At 45.9% G+C, this 22,347-nt stretch overlaps 1 protein-coding gene across 1 annotated transcript in view; it reads left to right on the forward strand.

The window, feature by feature from the left end:
* LOC135811247 (uncharacterized) overlaps window positions 1-22,347 on the forward strand; it is a 170,319-nt gene that overhangs the window by 104,270 nt on the left and 43,702 nt on the right. The window contains exon 7 of the mRNA XM_065324444.1: window positions 7,090-7,230. Within this exon, the coding sequence (XP_065180516.1) occupies window positions 7,090-7,230 (141 nt within the window). The remainder of the gene's footprint in view (window positions 1-7,089; window positions 7,231-22,347) is intronic.

Consider the following 22,347-nt stretch of genomic DNA (forward strand, 5'->3'; position numbering starts at 1 on the left):
CTGGCCGGTTGACATGCACTGTGAAATATACACTGTTATAATTATTGAAGTTCGAAGCTCCGACATGCAATTGCACATTTCACAGGCAATGATGCATTTTGATGTGAAGTGAAAATTGTATGAGGGGCAGAGAGCGGATATGAAACAGTCCCACTCGGGTACCCTCCCTAGTAAGACCTCTATAGCGCTGAAAAAAGAGTGAAGACGAAGCCAGAGTTTCCGTGTTTGAGCTGATGGATCACTTGTGGGGTAGTTTTCTTTTACGAGATTTTTCTTTTCAAATTTCAAAATCTAGAGCAAAGGAAAACCCGGTTCAGGGTTGGTATACACTGTTTTATATCCGTACTTTGCTCCTCATACCATGCCCACTTCACATCAATTGCTGTGAAATGGGCAATTATTTTCAAAAGTAAAATTAATGCAAGGGCGCGCTAGCTTGTACCTAGAGCTTGTCCAGGTCCACCACGTCTCGTCATGCAGGTCAGCTACCTTTCTCTCTTTCTTTTTTGTATGCGTTCCTTTTTCGTCAAATTTATTTTCGGTGTATTTATTTCGTGAAGTTTTTTGTAGTGTGTGCGCGCGTGTGTTCATAAAATATTACTAAATTAGAGATCCGATCATGGTGAGCCACGCTCTAATTTTTGATGTTTAGCAGAAGTGCAACTACGCTATTTTTAGCCATGCAAGCAGTATCAGTAGGTTCCTGGTCACGTCTAGTTTCTTATCTTTAGACTTAGAGAAGTACAGGAACAATAACTGTAATGCATGATACTAGTAAACACTTTTGTGAGATCCGTGCGTACGTGCGGTGTGTGTGTGTGTGTGTGTGTGTGTGTGTGTGTGTGTGTGTGTTTTTCTGTTTTTTCTCCCTCAGTCATTTTTTATCTTTTTCTCTCTTTTTTCTTTCTTTTTTTTCTCAGCGAGGACGCGGCATTCTTTTTTCATGGAGGGGTGGTATGTTAGGCCCACAAGTAACTACAGTATATTAATTCATATAATTCATTAGTTCATGCATTATTCATTTGGCCTGGGTAGCTACTTGCGCGTGGATGTTTGCCATGGCTACCCAGACCCTTTATATTGCGTTGCTTCTCTCTTCAACTCTCTCTCTCCTCAATAAGCTCTCTTCAACTCTCTCTCTCTCTCTTCAGTAAGCCCTCTAAAATAATCTCCCTCTTCAATAATCACCATGTAGTCGTTTCGTTCGTCCTGGTCTTAGTCGTCCCGTATATAATAAAAGTCGTTCGAGCAACATACCTGTTCCCGTTGTCAGTCTCTTGTTCGCACTCAACAGTCGTTTAAAAAAAACACCCTGGCTGGCTGCTCCGCTACTCTAGTCAATCGCACAGAATCAGTGCACGAATCGGCTATGCAGCTTCAAAAGCGTCCATACTCCCACAGTAGCGAGGGAAGGTTGCAGCTCACACTCCACATTCCTTTTGCTGAAAGCTCTGTTGTGTTTTTGAGTGTTGCATTTTTTGAAGAAGAGTGTACTTCTATGGTGTAGCTTTCACAGTTCTGCTCCGTCTACTTCAAGTAGCTTTCTCTTCACAGTGAAAGGCGAGTTTGTAGCGTTGAAACCACTCGCGCCAGAGCGGCTAAGTGATTTTGTTCCACACCTAGAATCGAAGTCATTTGAGCTCCGTACTCCCTATCAGTCGCCAAGTAAAATGGCGAGTGCTCAACATGGCTACCTAGTTGGAGGGCTTGACTTTGCACATGGGTGTTGTCTGCACCCACGCATCACACATTCTGCATAATTCACTGGCCTGTCAATCAATTATATTGAAAGCTTTCGGTCCGGATCTCGCCACTGCATGACTCAGTTACAACCAGTTATGACCAGTAGCTTTAGACGTCATCTTCGCTTTGGACGTCAACATCGCTCCAGCAAAGCCGCAGTGTCTTGAAAGTATTGCTAAAACATGTATGGCAGCTATCTGTCATGTTCAAAGCAAGACCAGCATGTCCAGTAGTTCAAAGCTAGACCAACATGTCCAGTAGTTCAAAGCTAGACCAACATGTCCAGTAGTTCAAAGCTATACCAACATGTCCAGTAGTTCAAAGCTAGACCAACATGTCCAGTAGTTCAAAGCTAGACCAACATGTCCAGTAGTTCAAAGCTAGACCAACATGTCCAGTAGTTCAAAGCTAGACCAACATGTCCAGTAGTTCATAGCTAGACCAGCATGTCCAGTAGTTCAAAGCTAGACCAACATGTCCAGTAGTTCATAGATAGACCAACATGTCCAGTAGTTCAAAGCTAGTCTAACATGTCCAGTAGTTCAAAGCTAGACCAACATGTCCAGTAGTTGATAGCTAGTCCAGCATGTCCAGTAGTTCATACTATACACCCTCCTTCAGGTCAGCGTCCTTTTTCTCCCAGCCAACGCCCTTACCAGTATTAGTATGGAGTCATGCTCACACACTCGGATTGCGCCCAAATTATCTGCCAGAACTACAACTTTGGCCCCAGTATAAGTCCTGCCGCTTCCACTATAACCACTCTCGATAACTGTGCTCCAAGACTGGTACAAAAGCCTTTAACACTTCCCAGTAAGATCACTAACTCCTTTGTTTACCCTCAGAAATAACCTTGCACACTTCCACTTTTCGCTCACCTTTGAATGTTGCCCGTTTTTTGTCCTTCCTATGTATCGAATTAGACTCATATTTTCGTGAATTATTCTGCATGGCTTGAATCATGGGTTTATTGTCAGCTTCTAATTAATTTTACCTTTCCAGCAAATGTCACTTCTCTGAATCTCTCTTCTGCTGCCACACACGCTTAGCTATATCTGACCATTTCACTACCTCATTTAATCACAGGGGAGACTAAGTCTTCCTTACTTCACCCCTATTATTTTTACGCAATGTAATGTTCAGGCATTGGTGCAGTGCCAAAGAAAAATGGAAAGATGCACGTGATTCACCTCACGTCCAGGCCACTTGGGAATAGTTTCAATGACGGTATGCTTATCATAGTATGGCTGGTATATGGTACCATTCAGCACACTGACTTACTTCGGATATCAACATTACTTCCACCATCCAGTGCGACTCTTTTTCTCAGCACAGCCTCGAGTCCCTTATGGTGAAGCTCTCCTCTGCAGCACGTTGGGTTGTGCCGGGCCGTAAGTTTCCACAATGTCTCTGGTCTTGTTGCAGCAGGTATCAAAAGCCTCTCAACAAGATACAGTAAAACCGGACCTAACCGGACACCCTTGCTGCAGCGAAAACCGTCATGATATATCAGAATTCCGCTTGGTCCAAGGATGCATGTTTGATCCACAGTACTTTGGTGCAGAAACATCCGGTCAATACAAGATTCTGCTTCGGACAAGGTTGGGCAAACACAGGTTGTACTGTAGCTCTTAACTCTGATGCTATGGAAGATATCAGGTTGTGGCAGCATCTACTGCAACACTGGATTGGTAAATCATTTTTCCTGCATTCCGACTGGCCTCCATTGCCGAATCTACAACTATAATAATATTTGGATGCAAGTGGTTCTCGTGTCTGGGAAGTCTACAGGAATGTCTGCCTGGTGTATCAATGGCACCTGGACAAGTGAAGAAGTAGAAAGAGAGACATCATGTGGCATGTGCCTTATGCCTTGCCAATTGTTTGCACCACCTGGTACGATGATGAGGCAAAGCTATGTACAGTGCATCCTCGTTCACTGCACTAATGAAGTAGTTGTAGATTATGTAAAGTCGGACTGTAGCAAATCATTCCCAGCGATGCAACTACTCCTCATTGGCAGACAGGAGACCTTTATGAGAACGAAGAGAAATTAAAATACAGTTGAAACGGTAGGAATGAACATTTGTCTCTGCCAAACACAACTTTACTATTCAGCCACCCAAATGTCACGGAGAAGAAACTTGACTGCCGAGTCTTTGTCACGTTTCTTTAGAAGGGCATCTTGGTAGCTCACTCCGGTGCGAAGAACCTACCGGACGATGTGATCTTGCCCCGATACATGGGGAAGTAAGCTAGTATGCTGGATGTGTTATATCTTCTAATGCAGGACACACCTATTCGACTGGCGATATACACACGCTCCCCCGCGCACACCTGGGCATACCAAATTTTTCCAACGCACATGCACTCACAAGCAATTGATATGTTGTGTTGGGGGTTACAATCATTTCCTTTTGGATATGGATGTTAGAAGAATATGCTCAGTGCAGTTTCCAAGTTCGAGGGAAGTTGTGAACGGAAAAGCAGTTAGCAGTTTAATGTTTTGGACATAATAGTATTAATTTTGATTATAGACTGGCTCTAAGGAAGCAATCGATAACTGTTGCACCATGATATCATCACATATTTTGATCTTCAGTGATTCCCACCGCCCACCGAGAGCCGACACACAAATGGCCCCAAAGGGCTAGCCCACAGCTGTCCACCATGGTCCAATCACACGAGCGGCCATATAGGCCGACAGGCAGCCCACCAAGAACTAAATGATCCTGTGAGCACCAGGCTGCTAGCATACTGCCCACCTAGGGTGCACAAATGGCCGGCGCTGCCAGCAACCTGCCCACCAAGGGTGCATGGATGGCCTTTGAGGCCAACAACCTGCCCACCGACAGCTAAAGCCACCTGCTCACCGGATACTAATACATTATTATACCCCACCGAGGACTGAAGAAAACTGCCTACCTTGAGCTAAAACATTCACATCACCGAGGGCTGAAGTAAACTGCTCACCTTGAGCTAAAACATTCACCCCACCGAGGGCTGAAGAAAACTGCCCACCTTGAGCTAAAACCTTCACATCACCGAGGGCTGAAGTAAACTGCCCACCTTGAGCTAAAAAAATCACCCCACCGAGGGCTGAAGCAAACTGCCCACCTTGAGCTAAAACATTCACCCCACCGAGGGCTAAAGCAAACTGCCCACCAGGAGTTAACACATACACCCCACCGAGGCCTGAAGTAAACTGCCTACGGGAGCTCACATGTACACCCCATTGAGGGCTAAAGCAACCTGCTCACCGGAGGCTAACACATACTTCCTCCGCGTCATTAAAATTGTCGCTTCGCACATCACAATGTTTGTGGCTTGCTCGTCTTAGTCGAACTTTCGGAATCGATGTTTTCTGTGTTCGAACATTGGAGCCACCCTTCCTGAGCAATGTCTACTTGTCATTGAAGCCATGGTGGTCTCGGACTTTGTCAGAGCTCTCTTCAGCACTAAATATATTCATTGCGCTCCGCACTATTCTGCTCCAGAGCACGTATCTTTTTTCTGGAGTTCTTGCCCTTCCACATAGTTTGCGTGGGCATTTATCAAGACTGCAAGCTCGGGTATAAGAATCATGGTATCTGTCCTGAATTCGAAATGCTGAAGTTGACGATGGCAAGAACAAATTGTTCTCAATTTCCTAAAAAAATGTGCCGCGTGTTGCTGTGAAGGTAGCATATCTGAAAACACCAACAAAATCAGCGAAGCACTTGCCAAGAAAAGAAGGTGCGGAACTGCTTACCCAATCCCGCTGGAAGGTCGTTACAGTGTTCTTGAAAAATGCTAGTTTGCCGTCATCAACTGCCAGCTGGAGTCATGGATGGTTTGAAAACGAAGTCTCATGACCTGAATTTGAACGTGTGTCTTGTTCAGTGTATCGCTGAGTGCTGAAGGGTCTGCCTCAAACTCTGATGAAGATATCGACCTCATCTGTAAGTGCAGCAAAGACGGGAGGCCAAAACTAAAGCTTGGTCTGTCGACAATGCTCTGCCTCATTTTCTAGCTGATTTCTTTTCACGTTGAGTGGAAAAAATAAATTTGAAAAATCGCTCTGGGAAGCAACAATTTTAATGACGTGGAGGAAGTACATTCCATTGAGGGCTGAAGCAACCAGCTCACCAAAAGCTATCCCATACATCCCATTGAGGGATGAAGTATACTCCCCCCCCCCCCCCCCCGGTGTAACACCCACACCCACCAAGAGCTGAAGCATACTGCTTGCTGGGAGACGATCATGTACCGCCTACCAACGGCTGATGTGTACTGCCTGTACGGACTATTGAGAGCCAAGGAATAGCTGCTGACACCCACAACCTTCCCACCAAGGGCTAAAACATACTGGCCCCAGCACCAATCTCGTACCGCCCAGCGTGTGCAAATACACGACCAACGAGGCGAAGAATTCTCCCACCTAGGGCTCACATAACTACCTGGCATGAGGAGTCGCACCACACACATACAACAATCCTGATGCCCGCTTGCATTCACGCGTCCACTCGGGAAGAAAACTAAGTGGCAAATGAATGAAAGAGCCGAGACAAACAAAATAGAGACGGTGGGATGGCGGGGAAAAGTAAAACGTAATTTCAGCAAATTAAGAAAGAAACTAAAATTTAGGACAGCTCCTTCATGTCCAGACAGGTTTTGAGAAATTCAAGACATATCTGTTGAATTGAAATCATAAAATTGCGCGTACTAATTGGCCAACTTCGGTCTTCTCGACAACCGGTGGCATGGCCAAGCAATCTGCCTCGCTTTACAAGCGTATTGCATCCCTCATTGCTGAGAAAGCAGCGAACCATATTCGGTTGTCATGGCATTCATCCGCTGCCGCCTTAGCTTTGCTTTGCTCAGAGCAAGTGCTATGTGCCTGCATGGTAACTGCTCTGTTTCCGCTGTGCATGCACCTGTCTCTTCTTCTGCCTCTAGTTGTTGCCGAAGCTGGCACTTCCCGTCATTAATATTGTAGTCTTTAGTTCTTTAATACCAGTATTTGTCATGGCAACTCCATTACACATTTTGTAGCACAATTTCAAATTTAAAAAGTAGAAACTGTCCAACTTGTAAACTGTGCAGGGACAGCAATATGACACATAATTACAGCACAAGCACTGTGCCTATAATACCCGTGTGCCTCGGCAACTAAGCTTCCCTGTGCAAATTCCACTTCTTTTCTAATTTGTGCAATTCTTGCATGAGTAACTGAGCTTATGTATGATGCAGACATACTGTATCATTCTGTACTGGGAAACGTTTGAAATGTTAAAATGAAGTTTTGTCCTTGCTGTTCTTTTCTGTTGGTGTATTGTGTTGTGATGTACATGTATGTACCTGTAGGTCACCACACTGGATGGTACATACATACGTGATATAGGCACAAAGGGCAGTGGTAATGCTGAATTCAAGTATCCCTCTGATGTAGCTGTGGATGACGATGGTGATCTTGTGGTGGTTGACTATAGCAACAAGAGACTGCATGTAAGATTCATGATTGATTATTGTGGTTCCACTTTTGTTTATTTACACAATGTTGACTGGAAGTTCAGTACAGATAGCAGTCTTCCATTGTTCACATAGTACTAGAGTGTACAGTATGATCATAGTACTAGAGTGTACAGTATGATCATAGTACTAGAGTGTACAGTATGATCATAGTACTAGAGTGTACAGTATGATCATAGTACTAGAGTGTACAGTATGATCATAGTACTAGAGTGTACAGTATGATCATAGTACTAGAGTGTACAGTATGATCATAGTACTAGAGTGTACAGTATGATCATAGTACTAGAGTGTACAGTATGATCATAGTACTAGAGTGTACAGTATGATCATAGTACTAGAGTGTACAGTATGATCATAGTACTAGAGTGTATAGTATGATCAAGGGTAACTAAGCTACCAAGAGTGTGCAACTCTTCATACCCTTTCTATGGGGTCATGCAATTGCAAAAACTCATATCACGTGGTTTCGGAGTCTGGGTGCTTAGTTTGAGTGCTTAGTCTGGCTTAGTCTGAGTTAATCTGAGTGGTCAGTCTGGGTACTTAGCCTGGGTGGTCAACATCAGGGGCGTCGAAACCGGTTCGGCTGGTGTGGCCAAAGCCGCAGCAATAATTTTCCAAATCGAAATTCTAGGCCTGAAAAGGTATGGGGTATCTCATGCATGTATAAAAAATGCACGGTGCGTTGCGTGAACCTTTGCACCAGAGCATGGACAGAGGTGGCAAATCTCTGTAATCATGTACCGTGGTGGCAGTTTATTGTTCTGACTTGAAGAGATGGATGGTTACCATGGTTACCCCGAAATAGGAGATTTTTCTAAATCAGGGCACATGACTAGCCAAAGCGAGCCTTCGGGGTTAGCCAAGTTGTGTTCCGTGCATTCTTGCCATCTTGGTATGACAATTATCCCTGGTTGCATTGGGATATGAAGCGTAAACGAGTATTTTGCTTCACGTGCGTAAAGGCAGCTCGAGGAAAGCTCCTCTTCAATACGAAGACCGACGCTTCGTTTATTTCAACTGGCTTTTAAAACTGGAAGTATGGTCCGGGAGGATTCTCGAAATATCAGTCCAGCGACTGTCACAAGGAAGCTGTTGAAAAGTTGGAGACAACTCCTGAGACAACTGGTCACGTTGGTGAACTTCTCAACTCACAGTTTTTGTCTGACCGTAAAGAGAATCGAGAGACTTTCCTCCTCATTCTTCGAAACATCAAGTTTCTTGCTCAACAAGGGCTGCATCTCCGAGGAGCATCTTAAGATGGAGGTGAAGTAGATAGTGAAGTAGACCTCAGCAAGTCATTGCAGTGTGCCAGTAGATAGCAATTTCCACCAGTTATCTGGCGTAAGTCTTGATCTGTCTCATTCAGATCTTGTTCGCTATCGTTGCTATAAGAGAAAATCTGTGGGTGCACATCCAGTGCATTTGCAGATTTGCGTGCTTCTCTTGCGACGGGCGTTTACATGGTACATGGTAGCAATTTCCACCAGCTCCTGACCGTCTTCAGCGAATTACAACCGTCGCTACAGAAGTGGCTAGAGAAGAAGAAGGGAAAATACACGAGTGCCGATATGCAGAACGAAATGTTGAAGGTGATGGCACTCCAGATCTTTTGTGGACGTGCACTCAGTATCGGCGAAAGTAAGTTCGCCATCATGGTGGAGGAAACAACTGACTCCAGCTGTACGGAGCAGTGTGTAATTGTCATTCGATAGGTAGATTCGGAGCTCCATTATTATCAGGAGTTCTGAGGATTTTATGCTATCGCATTGGCTAAAGCTGACACTATTTTCAGCGTTATCAAGGATGCCCTGTTGAGGATGAACCTCAAGCTGGAGTGTTGTCGAGGCCAGTGTTATGATGGTGCCTCTACCATGAACGGTAGCCGAACAGGAGTTGCCCCCCAGATCTTGGCAGAGGAGCCCAGGGCTCTTATATACTCACTGCTATGGGCATGCCCTGAATCTCGCGTTTCAGGACATGATCCGTGATGTCAAGCATGTCAGGGATGCGATGGTCATCACATTTGAGCTCAGCGCAAGCTCCATAAGTATTCTGCGAAACATACTGCTGAATACAAGCGCCTGAAAGCTGAGCTTGCACCAGAAGAACATGGATTCCGCACCTGGTGTCCGACCAGGTGGACAGTTTGGGCTGCATCTCTGAGGAGCATGTAGACCAACTTCAGCGTCCTGCAACAGTGCCTGGAGTTGTTTACCGAGCTTGCAAAGAACGATAAGGAGATGTCAGCAAAGTGCAATGGTGTGAGGAGTAAATTGGCGAATTTTGACTTCCTCTTCGGTGTCTCTCTCGGCGCAAAAGTTATATTTCTTGCTGATAACCTCAGCAAGTCATTGCAGTCTACCACCTTGTCTGCAAAGTGAAGGCCAAGCTATTGCAAAAGCTACTGTTGACACTCTCCTGCTTCTCCGTATTGAGGCTTTCTGGTCGAGCGTGATGGAGCTGCAGCAGTCAAATGACGTGCTTGAATCTCAACTACCGAGAAAGAGGAAGGTAACAGCAAGGCTCCAAGAAGGTACTGGTGCTCCCTCATTCCCTGCTACAGTCTAGGCCTACAATCGTCCTGTGTGCTTTGCTGCAGTTGACACAGTTGTGCAAGCCATCCGTCAGCGGTTTGACCAGGAAGGCTATTGCAAATACCGGAATTTGGAAGACCTTCTTCTCAAAGGCTGTGCTGGGCGAGACTACAGTACAGAGCTAACAGCCATTGCCTAACTGTACAAGGATGACATCCAGACGGATCTCGTTCATGACCAGCTGCCAGTTCTTCATGCGCATTGCGTTGCTGAAGGTGATGATGCACAGACCGTGCTGAGTGTTGTGTCTTACCTACAGTCTTTGTTCAGTCGTCAGTTATTCTTGTCAGAAGTGTGTGTCCTGCTGCAGCTGCTGCTGATATCACCAGCCACTAATGCCACCAGTGAGCGCTCTTTGTCGCTCCACATATACTGGCACACCTAGAGACAAAGACAGCAATAGCGACACTACACAAAGTGAAGGGTAGTTGGCCGCAGCCAGATGTGAACCGGATAACGAGTGAGGTATGGAAGCAAGAACTGAGCACAGAGTGTCTCAGATAGAATAGGCGTGCCAGTGGTTAGCAGAAAGAGGCCATGATGCAGAACCACTTGGGACCGTCAAATCAATTTTTCTGGACCGAGCCAGCCGGGGAAATACCCTCGCGCCGACAGACGCAGTTGTGAGGGAAAAAAGGGTGTATATCCCCAATGGCGATTAGGCATCATGTAGGCATGGCAAGCACTTCACGGCAAAAGTTATAAAAGAGCAATGATATTATGCCGGGTGAGAGGGCAGGGACACTGGTGAGACTGAAAACTGACTGAAGAAGTCAGGAAAAGAAGCGACAATAAAGAACTCACCAGATGCCATATTTGCAAATGAAAATATTTCCCCAGAAATCATTTCTCGCCTATCTCGGCCGGCGAGAAATACAACTTCTCGGCACTAAGGCGGCTGAAAACGTACCACTGTGCTCTTAATCATGTTCGCAAAGGAAGACTGCGATGCTTTGAACTTGAAGACAGTTGCGAATGACTTTGTTGGAGAGTGCGGGTATCGCAGAGGCATTTTCGGAGAGTTTGAGATGTGTTTTAGTGTTGCTTTGCAAATTTTGTCAATGCTCAGAACAGCAACGTCAATTCGCGCTTCATTGCTATAATTCTTACCTTGTATACCTCGTTTGTTGTTTCCATATATTAGTACGTGTTTCATTACTCTTTTTGATGTAGTGATTCCCTAGAAATCTTGTTGGTGGCTTGTCGGCTCTTGTACAGCTACCATGTTTTGCATCGGTAATGCGGTGTGTCATCATTCATGCATATTCTTATTTCTCATATAACTCTGTGGCATTAAAATATGGCCTTTTAGGCCCAATTTTCAAAACATTTTCCCCGCGGGAGGACCCCGCACCCCCAGCCCCCCCCCCCCCACACACACATACTTTGGCCGCACCAATGTTAAACTGCTTCCGATGCCCCTGAGTATGACTGGTCAGTATGACTGGTCAGTCTGGGTGGTTAGTATGACTGGTCAGTTTGGATGGTTAGTCTGGGTGCTTAGTCTGGATGCTCAGGCGATGGGAGTATAACTGAACTTTATGTTGATACTCACAGCAGTTTCACTCTTCCTGCAACATCTTCTTCCCTCTCCATTGTCAAAAATGAGTATTACCTCACCGTTTCAACATGTTCCTCTATCAAATGTTTAGCATCTGTATCCTCACAAAATATTAGCCAAGTTCGTTTCCTCGGGAGGAACTTCGGGGTTCATTGAAGGGTTCACAATGTACCAAGCACCTACCTTTTCAATTAAAAATGCTTCAACATGTATATGATGTGGTCGACCTTTGCTCGCAAGCTAAGCACATGTGATGTCATCAGGTCTTCCTCGCTTTGGGAAATTCCAAAAAATATTTCCCACTCCACTCAATAATACTTGTGCATAGTTGTTTTTGTTGGAGAGGTCTTCTGTTACACCTACCATACCTTTGTTTAGCCATCGGAAACATGATCTGGAGAATGAGACTGGAGTGCCTCTGTAACCCATCACTGCTGATCCCATACTATACCGGGATTCTAGATGACGACCAGGCTCTGAGCCCGTAGTATTACGTGGTCATAATTATACATGGTGTGTTGATGAGAATTTGCAGGGCAGGTGTATGTTTAGATGATTGTTATGTGGTTAGTTCTTACTCAATTCTCACAATCGAAATATTATGTAGGTCGAAAAGAATGCTCTCAGCTTGCGCTTGCAACAATCCTTGAGTTAATGGATTTACTATTCATTGACTTATGGCGCTCAACAGAGACGCATATCCACATGCGGTCCAATATGTTTTGCACATTGCTTGGACACTTGATATTCTTTGTTTAGCTCTTTTTCCCAGCTTGCAGTCATGACACCCTCAGTTCAAATCAAGCAATGTACTTACAGAAGTGTTAAAACATCTTTGCGCTCGATACGACCAAGGAGAGTCGAATGGGACAAAGGGGAAAAATTTTCTTGGTTCTTCACCTTGTCTCCGACATTGTTTTGAAGATTGGTGCATCAGCTCATAATTTTCCTTCTTGCAATAGCTTTCCAGGAAGACTATAATATTTCGAGGAAAGATGTCCGAGTTACCGTACTTTAAGTTTGATGTGTGTTTTCAGTAAAAATGAATCGTTTCCCCTGGTTCTTAGAGCTCTGGCAGCAGTAGAGGGGACGGTTTTAAATAGGAAATAGGTTAAAAACCGGAATGGACTCAATATTCACTTTCTCTCTTGGTATTTTGATTAGAAAACATAATAATTATGTCACAGTGAGACTACGATGTGTTTTACTCCGAGCCAGCATTTCATGGCTCTGCGATTACCAAAAGCGCCATAACAAGCAGGTGAGTTTTTGACCTGTTGCTTCGCACTGCGACTTGAGCTTTACCTCTTTCGAAACATCAACTTCTTGTCGCACACGGCTGTTCCAGTGCAGCCACTTAACAATATGGCGTCGTTCGTTGCGATTTATGTAACATTGTAGGAATAGTGCAAATACAGAATGAGTTTGCGTTTTTGGAAGAAACTCATGTCACTCCTCGCGTGGTTTCACGATTTGGGAAGCGAATCCAAGAGGAAAGTTTTGAAAGCGTTCGAGCGAGATACTCGACGATTAGGTAATTTGAGAGAGAAAAAGGGTGGAAAGGCTTCCTGGCCTGCCCAGTTAGCTGTCTTTCCAGTTCAAACTTGCTCAAAACTGCTCCTGGTGGTCCAGAGATTGACCGCCTCTGTGATTATCGGCCTCTGCTTGGCGTTCGCGCGTGTACAATATTCAAATTGGACATTTCGTACTCGTTCAACGCACAATAGGAGAGATATCACAATTTCCAGCTGACTTGGCCAGCTGCTGTCTTCTTCCACAATATCCCGCATGCCAACTAAGCAATTTACAGCAGGAAGCAGCCTTCTAGGCTCAACAGCAACTAAAGGGCCACGCCATTTGTCTTCCAAATCAAGAGAAAACAGGTTCCTGGCCCGCATCGCGAACTCAGAAGTTCATGCGCGAACAACAACGATACTCAGGGAAGACAACCAGAGGATAGTCCTCTACCTGGGAAATATATAAATTATATATTTAATATATATATACCCAATGCTGTAGACAGCAAGCTGTTTCGGCCATAAAGGCCTCATCAGTACAGCTACGAGCTAAATAGGCCGAGTTACCAGCCATGGTGCAAAGGAGGCACCACAGACATTAAGGTAGCTCGTCGCTCTAGCGCCAGAGTGCTCAAACTACAAAAAGTAGCGGGCATTGCGCGATGCAGCAGCACTAGAGCAGCCTACTGAGAGTGCTCAACAAGGCGAAAGCCGAGGAGCGTGATACCCAATGCTGTAGACAGCAAGCTGTTTCGGCCATAAAGGCCTCATCAGTACAGCTACGAGCTAAATAGGCCGAGCTACCAGCCATGGTGCAAAGGAGGCACCACAGACATTAAGGTAGCTCGTCGCTCTAGCGCCAGAGTGCTCAAACTACAAAAAGTAGCGGGCATTGCGCGATGCAGCAGCACTAGAGCAGCCTACTGAGAGTGCTCAACAAGGCGAAAGCCGAGGAGCGTGATACCCAATGCTGTAGACAGCAAGCTGTTTCGGCCATAAAGGCCTCATCAGTACAGCTACGAGCTAAATAGGCCGAGTTACCAGCCATGGTGCAAAGGAGGCACCACAGACATTAAGGTAGCTCGTCGCTCTAGCGCCAGAGTGCTCAAACTACAAAAAAGTAGCGGGCATTGCGCGATGCAGCAGCACTAGAGCAGCCTACTGAGAGTGCTCAACAAGGCGAAAGCCGAGGAGCGTGATACCCAATGCTGTAGACAGCAAGCTGTTTTGGCCATAAAGGCCTCATCAGTACAGCTACGAGCTAAATAGGCCGAGTTCCCAGCCATGGTGTAAAGGAGGCACCACAGACATTAAGGTAGCTCGTCACTCTAGCGCCAGAGTGCTCAAACTACAAAAAGTAGCGGGCATTGCGCGATGCAGCAGCACTAGAGCAGCCTACTGAGAGTGCTCAACAAGGCGAAAGCCGAGGAGCGTGATACCCAATGCTGTAGACAGCAAGCTGTTTCGGCCATAAAGGCCTCATCAGTACAGCTACGAGCTAAATAGGCCGAGTTACCAGCCATGGTGCAAAGGAGGCACCACAGACATTAAGGTAGCTCGTCGCTCTAGCGCCAGAGTGCTCAAACTACAAAAAGTAGCGGGCATTGCGCAATGCAGCAGCACTAGAGCAGCCTACTGAGAGTGCTCAACAAGGCGAAATATATTTATATATATTTAAATTCGAACTTCAAAGTATAACTAATAAGTGACGAGGGCGCAGAAGGAGAGGAACAGTTGAACAAAGAAGGACACCAAAGAGCTGAGAAAGGAAGAACAAAGAACAGGCATTGATGACAGTGGGGGTGAATCATGACCAACAATCTGAGACCAATATGATTGTACAGAACACACGCCAAAAGACCAAGGCAACCGCACCACCTACAAATCACGCCCTGACGACCCGGACTCTTGCGTGTACCACATACCATAGGTGTCACCCATCACACCAAACTCACACGTACACTAGACAATGTATGACATCAAACAACAGACTCTACAAGACAAGAACCATGTTTAATAAAACGTGACAGTAATAAGCGATCCTGACTTGTGTTACCGCTAAAAGTCGTATTAGAGGAGTAGACTGCAAAGTACCTTACTGGTTGTGCTCCACCATGTTAATGAGAGTGTGCAAGTCACTTGCCCGCAATAATGATCTCCTACAGCTGTGAGCCCTTGGGCGCCATCGCACTCTGTGGAGAAGTCTATGGAAAAGCACAATGAATGTGTGCTGCCCAACTAGAGAATTCGCCAGACTTCAAGATGATACATGAATCGTTTGTAGGGCTTTTGTCCTCCCCTATGCTTCAGCAATGATGTGCGGTACTATTCAGGTCTTATTGTATGTTGACGGGAATTGGACATCTTCTTTAGTTTAATGTTTTCTTCTCTATGTGCTGCATGATCTGATCCTACTTGATTGTTTACTGTAAGAGTTGAAAGTGTGACGAGTCTAAAGTTTAGCAATTTGCAAAACATTCCCACTTAGCAAGCGCAAAGTTTAGCAATCCTGCCATCACACACCTGTCTTTTACATCTCTAGTACAGAGGAGAGAAGGAATAACATGCGTACTAGTATAACGTTTATTGAGTTTAACGATGGATTCTTTCTTATTAAAACGCTAGACTTTGGGGCCCATTAGAAATTCAACTCTCACAGTATTAGAATTCTTTGGCAGTTCATCTTCATGAACACTGATGCTGCAGAGAAATTGCAAAAAATTAAGTGTGGTAGTTAAACTGTACATTCGCCGATCCACAGAGCGACTGTTCATACTCACGTATTGCTCACGGTCTCTGGTGTTATCACGATCATAACACACACAGTCCTGTTAGTCTGAGCCTTGATATTAATACACAGTCAGACCTCGCATAACCGCACACATCTGTTTTCCACAAAAAAATATCCGGATAGGCGAGGGAATCGAACACGCATACTGTATGTATGCATGGCATGTGCTATAAATCGGCAACCAACCATTTTCTTCCGGATGGCGAAAGATCCGGATACAAGAGTACCGCATAAGTGAGATCTGACTGTACCCAATTTATGCAATGAGATCTATGAATATGTGTCTGCATGGAGGAAGCAGACACACAAGGGCAGGCACACTCTATGCTCACAAGTGCTGCCATGCGTACATCAGTCAGTATAATTGCCTGCAAGACCTATGATCCTATGACATACAGACTTGACTCGAGATCCACTGCGCATAGTAGCAACTTTTGGAAACGTTCCCTATTACATGAAGGGATCATGAAAAGCTGCTCATCCAAGTCTGTTATTCGTGACGTACAATTAATCATACATTGATGAACTGCTGTACTACAAGTGTCCACTGCTCATAGCAACACATGAAACAGCACTCCAACAATAAAACATTGCCTAGCAATCCAAAAATAGAGATGATGGGTTAGCCTTGAGGCTAACAACAGTTAGTAATAAGAATGATGCACTGCTCTCTATCGCGCGCTTCAACTGAGTTTGCTTTACGTGTGCATTCAACGGCTGCGGATGTGCTCCCAAACCGCCTTAGTTACAGTAGACTCGTACGCTCAAGAACGTAGCGCCCAAGAACGTCCAGGCTGGAAATCTAAGAACGCCCCAGCCTGGATTTAAGAACGAACTCCAAGATTTTTAAGAACGCAACGTTTTTTTGTATTGCACGTTTTGCAAGCGGATTAGACCTTCATGATCTTGTCCGAGTACGAAAAACAAGTCCGCAACCACAAACTCTTGTCGGGTCCTCGCGAAAACATCACCCAGTGCAGCGCTACATACTACACGTGCATGTAAAGTTAAAGTGTACAACCGGTACATGTAGCGCAAAGTGCATTGTACATGAGCGTCACGGGGCATGTTGGACGCGTAAGAACGCGAAATGAGAACGTAGCCTGGGGCGCTGAAAAATAAGAACTTTGCTAGGCTGGCCCTCTGAAACTGCGTTCTTGGGCGTACGAGTCTACTTTAGCTCTTGCTGCGTTGACTTTGGCTCACCCTTTCCTTTTTTGGGTCACTGAGCAGCCATGCATGGGACTCTATGTGCCACCACCCTCCCATTCACATTATACTTTAAGTGGGAAGAGCTTCCATTAACTGGTGCCTATGCTGCTACTATCTGTGCTTAAATTGCACACTATTGGTCAATTATTTTGTGACGTAAATAGTATAGTCATTGCATCCGATTGCAGGTTTCATTGCCGCACAAGCATGAGCGATTGATTTGGTTGTTTGCAATGCAAATTGCTTCACCCTGGTTGGCTGTTTGCAACGTGGATCAGGAGCCTTTTTATCTGGTCCAGGGCAATGTTGCAGCTCACTCATGAGCAATTGCCTATTTGCAATGCCAATTGCTGGACCAGTTAATCGAAACCAGCACACTGGTGTAGCCAGACTATGCTTAAGCCGTGTTATGAGAATACACCGGTATGCAACAACTTCACTCTGTGGCTTTCCATTGCATGTAGTCTCTCGGCTATCTCTTATGTACCTTAGGACCTGATTTCAACTTTCATCAAAATGTGACGTTAAAGTGACTCAAAGAAAACGCGACCGCAATCGTGAAGGCAATGAAGTCAAAGACGAAGTCGATCTTGAATTTTTTTGTTTGCAGGTTTGATCGATCAATCGATCGATTGTAGGTAGTCAGAATGGCGAGTAACGATGTAGGATTGAGTTTGTCGGTGTGCCGCATGAGGACGCGTCTCTCCTAGATGAGCACGACGAGATGTTCTACTGCGATGTCTCCCCGGGTACGATGACAGTGAACGCGATGATTGCGATGACGGAGACAACAACCCGATCGCACCTGCGGCAGAGAAGCGCCAGCTCCGTCCGTCTGACAATGACGAAGATGAGAGTTACAATGACTTGGAGCAGGAAGGTCCGCGTGTCGAGGAAACCCTAATCACCGCAGAGATAGTGGACTGGATGTCAATCGGATGCAGCTGCCCTGGTGACAATCACTTTGCTGCACTTGACAAGGACCTCTTGAAAATCTTGTCATGTTGCACCGCCAGCTGAAGCGCTGCTCTCGCCAAAGTCTCAGCCTACTCTTCAAAACGTACGGACTGGATGAACTAGCTGCCTCAGTGACTGCGAGATTCGCAAACCCGGCAACAATTATGATACTGCATACATGTACATAGCCGAATTTGACAACTATAGTGCATTCTACAATATGGAGAATTCAAGGTACTTGCAAGGCTAATATTGATTTGATAGTTTGTCACATGAAAGTCTACATACTAAAGACTTTAAGTACATTATAAAATCTTGTAGGACGCATCACGCAGCTTCATAAGTAAAAAATTGGTTGTGAGCAACACTGGCTCACACTCAAATAACTGCTTTTCACCAGAAAAATATTATATTTCAACGTTTCGGTCATGAAATAACCATCATCAGGAATGAAGTGGGCACACCGGTTAGGATGGGTTAATATACGAGGAGCGCTGCAAACTGATAACAAATCACACCTGCATGCACTATGACGAGAGAGAGAACAAAAGGACAAAACATCACCAAAAAAAAACCCAGGTATAGAAATAACGCAATACGCGACAACTCTAAAAATGGCACAGGTACAAGCAACAAACTGAATGTACATGTGCACTAGGTGCGTGCAGACATGTAATTGCAGGCGCTAGCAACAACAGTAGTAGTAACAGTGCACTAGTTCAAGGGGTGCTAAACCACCACCATCCAGGAAGAGTGAGTATCAGGGCCAGAAATATGTACAAGGCTTCACCAGAGAATTCACAGGAGGTCCCACCCTGCGTTATTGTTTATGCTGGGGCTCGTGTCGCGAATTTGTATTGCTTCGCGTATTCTCCTCCTGGCCCGATCCGACTCAGTGGCAAGGACGCGAACCTCTGTGAATGCCGACTCGCCAAGCGGCAGTACCTCGTCGCCATGGTGAAGTCGGTAGTGCTCGCCCAGGGCTTTTCCAGACGTCTTGTTGCGTGAGTTATCATTGTGTTCTTTTGTTCGCGTTGCTACACTGCGGCCAGTCTCTCCAACATACTTCTCCGAGCACTTGCAGGTCAGACGATAAACCACGTTGCGTCTTGTGCATTCTACCTCGCTCGATTGGCATGCAACGCAGGCGGCTTTAGGCCTTCCTCGTCGCCTCGGGGCAGCGGGATCCACCCACTTACGGCAGCAAGGTCCAGTGAGGCTGGACTTAGTGACGCTGTTGGAAAGCCTTGCATTCTTGTAGATTATCTGTACATTTAGATTGTATTTGTTTAGAAGACGGTGGACCCTGTAGTGGATGGCATCCGTTTTGAATGGTAACTTCAACGTGGATCGATAGTCTTTCTTTTGTTTAGCAGGTCGTCTGGCTCGTTCATGAGCAGTCGCGATCACTTTGTCAGGAAAGTTGTTGAATTTTAATGTGTCAATAACCTTTTGCTCACTTCGCTGGCGGGCTGCAGGATCAGAGGAAAGGCGGGCCGCGCGGAGGAATTCCGAAGACGCGATGGCGAGTTTTTGCTGTTGCGGAACGCACGAGTTGAAGTCTGAGACGAGGCCACTGTGGCAAGCTTTGCGGAACAGCTCGAATGATATTGCGCCCTCGGAGGAGACATGAATAGTCGTGTCCATAAAGTCAACCGACCCAGTTTCCTCCGAAGATTGATACGTGAACTTGATGCTCGCATTGGCGGTATTGAAGAATGCAATCAGCTGGCGGAGAAGCGCGGCCCCCAGTGTCCACAGCATAATGATGTCATCAATATAACGCTTAAAGGCCGAGACTATCCTGTCAGATGGGACAAAGTTCACACCCGTCAATGTCACCATCGATGATTGGGAGAAGCAAACGCGCACCATCCTTCAACGCGTCTGTGGTGGTACACTAGAGAAGGACCTGTACCAAGCCATACTCCCTGGCGACAACAGGTTTCCGGAGATGTATGGCCTACCTAAAGACCACAAAGCCACGGTACCGCTTCGGCCAGTTGTGTCAGCTGTTGATAGCCCGGTGACCAATATTTCTATTGTCCTGGAGCGTATACTCAACCAATGCCTGAAGTATGTCCCAGCACATCTGAAAAACACGCTGGAAGCACTGGAGGATATCCGGCAAGTGTATCCCGACCTACAAGCCCCAGCGGGGACCATCATCGTTACGATGGACGTGGTCGCTCTTTACCCAAGTATCCCTATCGCTGAAGGGGTGCAGGCGGTTGCTAGAGTCCTGCAGCAGCACATCGAGTCTGTTGACACATTTGGTTTAAGCGTGGAGCAGATCGAAGAGCTGTTAACCTTCGTTCTAAGATCCAATTATTTCAGATTTGGTGAGAAGGTCTACCACCAGAGGGAAGGCATCGCCATGGGTAACAACCTAGCGCCCCCGTTTGCGATTATCTTCATGCATGACCTCGAAACCTCGCTGTTGCTAAACTCGCCTGGTGCTCCCGTACTCTACAAGCGTTATATTGATGACATCATTATGCTGTGGACACTGGGGGCCGCGCTTCTCCGCCAGCTGATTGCATTCTTCAATACCGCCAATGCGAGCATCAAGTTCACGTATCAATCTTCGGAGGAAACTGGGTCGGTTGACTTTATGGACACGACTATTCATGTCTCCTCCGAGGGCGCAATATCATTCGAGCTGTTCCGCAAAGCTTGCCACAGTGGCCTCGTCTCAGACTTCAACTCGTGCGTTCCGCAACAGCAAAAACTCGCCATCGCGTCTTCGGAATTCCTCCGCGCGGCCCGCCTTTCCTCTGATCCTGCAGCCCGCCAGCGAAGTGAGCAAAAGGTTATTGACACATTAAAATTCAACAACTTTCCTGACAAAGTGATCGCGACTGCTCATGAACGAGCCAGACGACCTGCTAAACAAAAGAAAGACTATCGATCCACGTTGAAGTTACCATTCAAAACGGATGCCATCCACTACAGGGTCCACCGTCTTCTAAACAAATACAATCTAAATGTACAGATAATCTACAAGAATGCAAGGCTTTCCAACAGCGTCACTAAGTCCAGCCTCACTGGACCTTGCTGCCGTAAGTGGGTGGATCCCGCTGCCCCGAGGCGACGAGGAAGGCCTAAAGCCGCCTGCGTTGCATGCCAATCGAGCGAGGTAGAATGCACAAGACGCAACGTGGTTTATCGTCTGACCTGCAAGTGCTCGGAGAAGTATGTTGGAGAGACTGGCCGCAGTGTAGCAACGCGAACAAAAGAACACAATGATAACTCACGCAACAAGACGTCTGGAAAAGCCCTGGGCGAGCACTACCGACTTCACCATGGCGACGAGGTACTGCCGCTTGGCGAGTCGGCATTCACAGAGGTTCGCGTCCTTGCCACTGAGTCGGATCGGGCCAGGAGGAGAATACGCGAAGCAATACAAATTCGCGACACGAGCCCCAGCATAAACAATAACGCAGGGTGGGACCTCCTGTGAATTCTCTGGTGAAGCCTTGTACATATTTCTGGCCCTGATACTCGCTCTTCCTGGATGGTGGTGGTTTAGCACCCCTTGAACTAGTGCACTGTTACTACTACTGTTGTTGCTAGCGCCTGCAATTACATGTCTGCACGCACCTAGTGCACATGTACATTCAGTTTGTTGCTTGTACCTGTGCCATTTTTAGAGTTGTCGCGTATTGCGTTATTTCTATACCTGGGGTTTTTTTTGGTGATGTTTTGTCCTTTTGTTCTCTCTCTCGTCATAGTGCATGCAGGTGTGATTTGTTATCAGTTTGCAGCGCTCCTCGTATATTAACCCATCCTAACCGGTGTGCCCACTTCATTCCTGATGATGGTTATTTCATGACCGAAACGTTGAAATATAATATTTTTCTGGTGAAAAGCAGTTATTTGAGTGTGAGCCAGTGTTGCTCACAACCAATTTTTTTAAGTACATTGTCCAAATAAAAAGGCAATTTCAAAAATTTCAACCCAAAGGTCCATTTACTGAGATCATGGCTCAATTGTTAATGGAGAGGTTTTGCATTCCGAATTTCGGAATTATTTTCGGAATTTGGCGGCAGGAGTCGAAAATGTAGTTGAACATTCGGAAGTGTGGTGGCGAAAATGCATGGTTTTTCGAAAATGGATTTTCAGCTCTTTCCTGTTTGGGAGCGCATACACGTATTTGAATATTTTTCATGTGTGTATTTTTGTTTTCTGCTGCTCTCGCTGATTATAATTATTTGAAAAATTTCCACATGTGTAGTTTTGGTTTTTGCTGCTCTCGCTGATCTCGCCATGTTGACTAGATCTTCTCACACTCCATCACACTCTATCTTCCTTTGCCATGGAGCCTACTGACAGTACAAGACAGTAGTTCGACAACCTCGTCCTCAGCCGTTGGATCACTCGGTCCACCATCAGTCCGTCCTCGTCTTCGAACCGCGCCCAGATTCAGTTTGACCTGCACATGGATTTGATCCTGCT

Source organism: Sycon ciliatum, chromosome 3 (assembly GCF_964019385.1).
Source record: "Sycon ciliatum chromosome 3, ocSycCili1.1, whole genome shotgun sequence".
Lineage (NCBI taxonomy): Eukaryota > Metazoa > Porifera > Calcarea > Leucosolenida > Sycettidae > Sycon > Sycon ciliatum.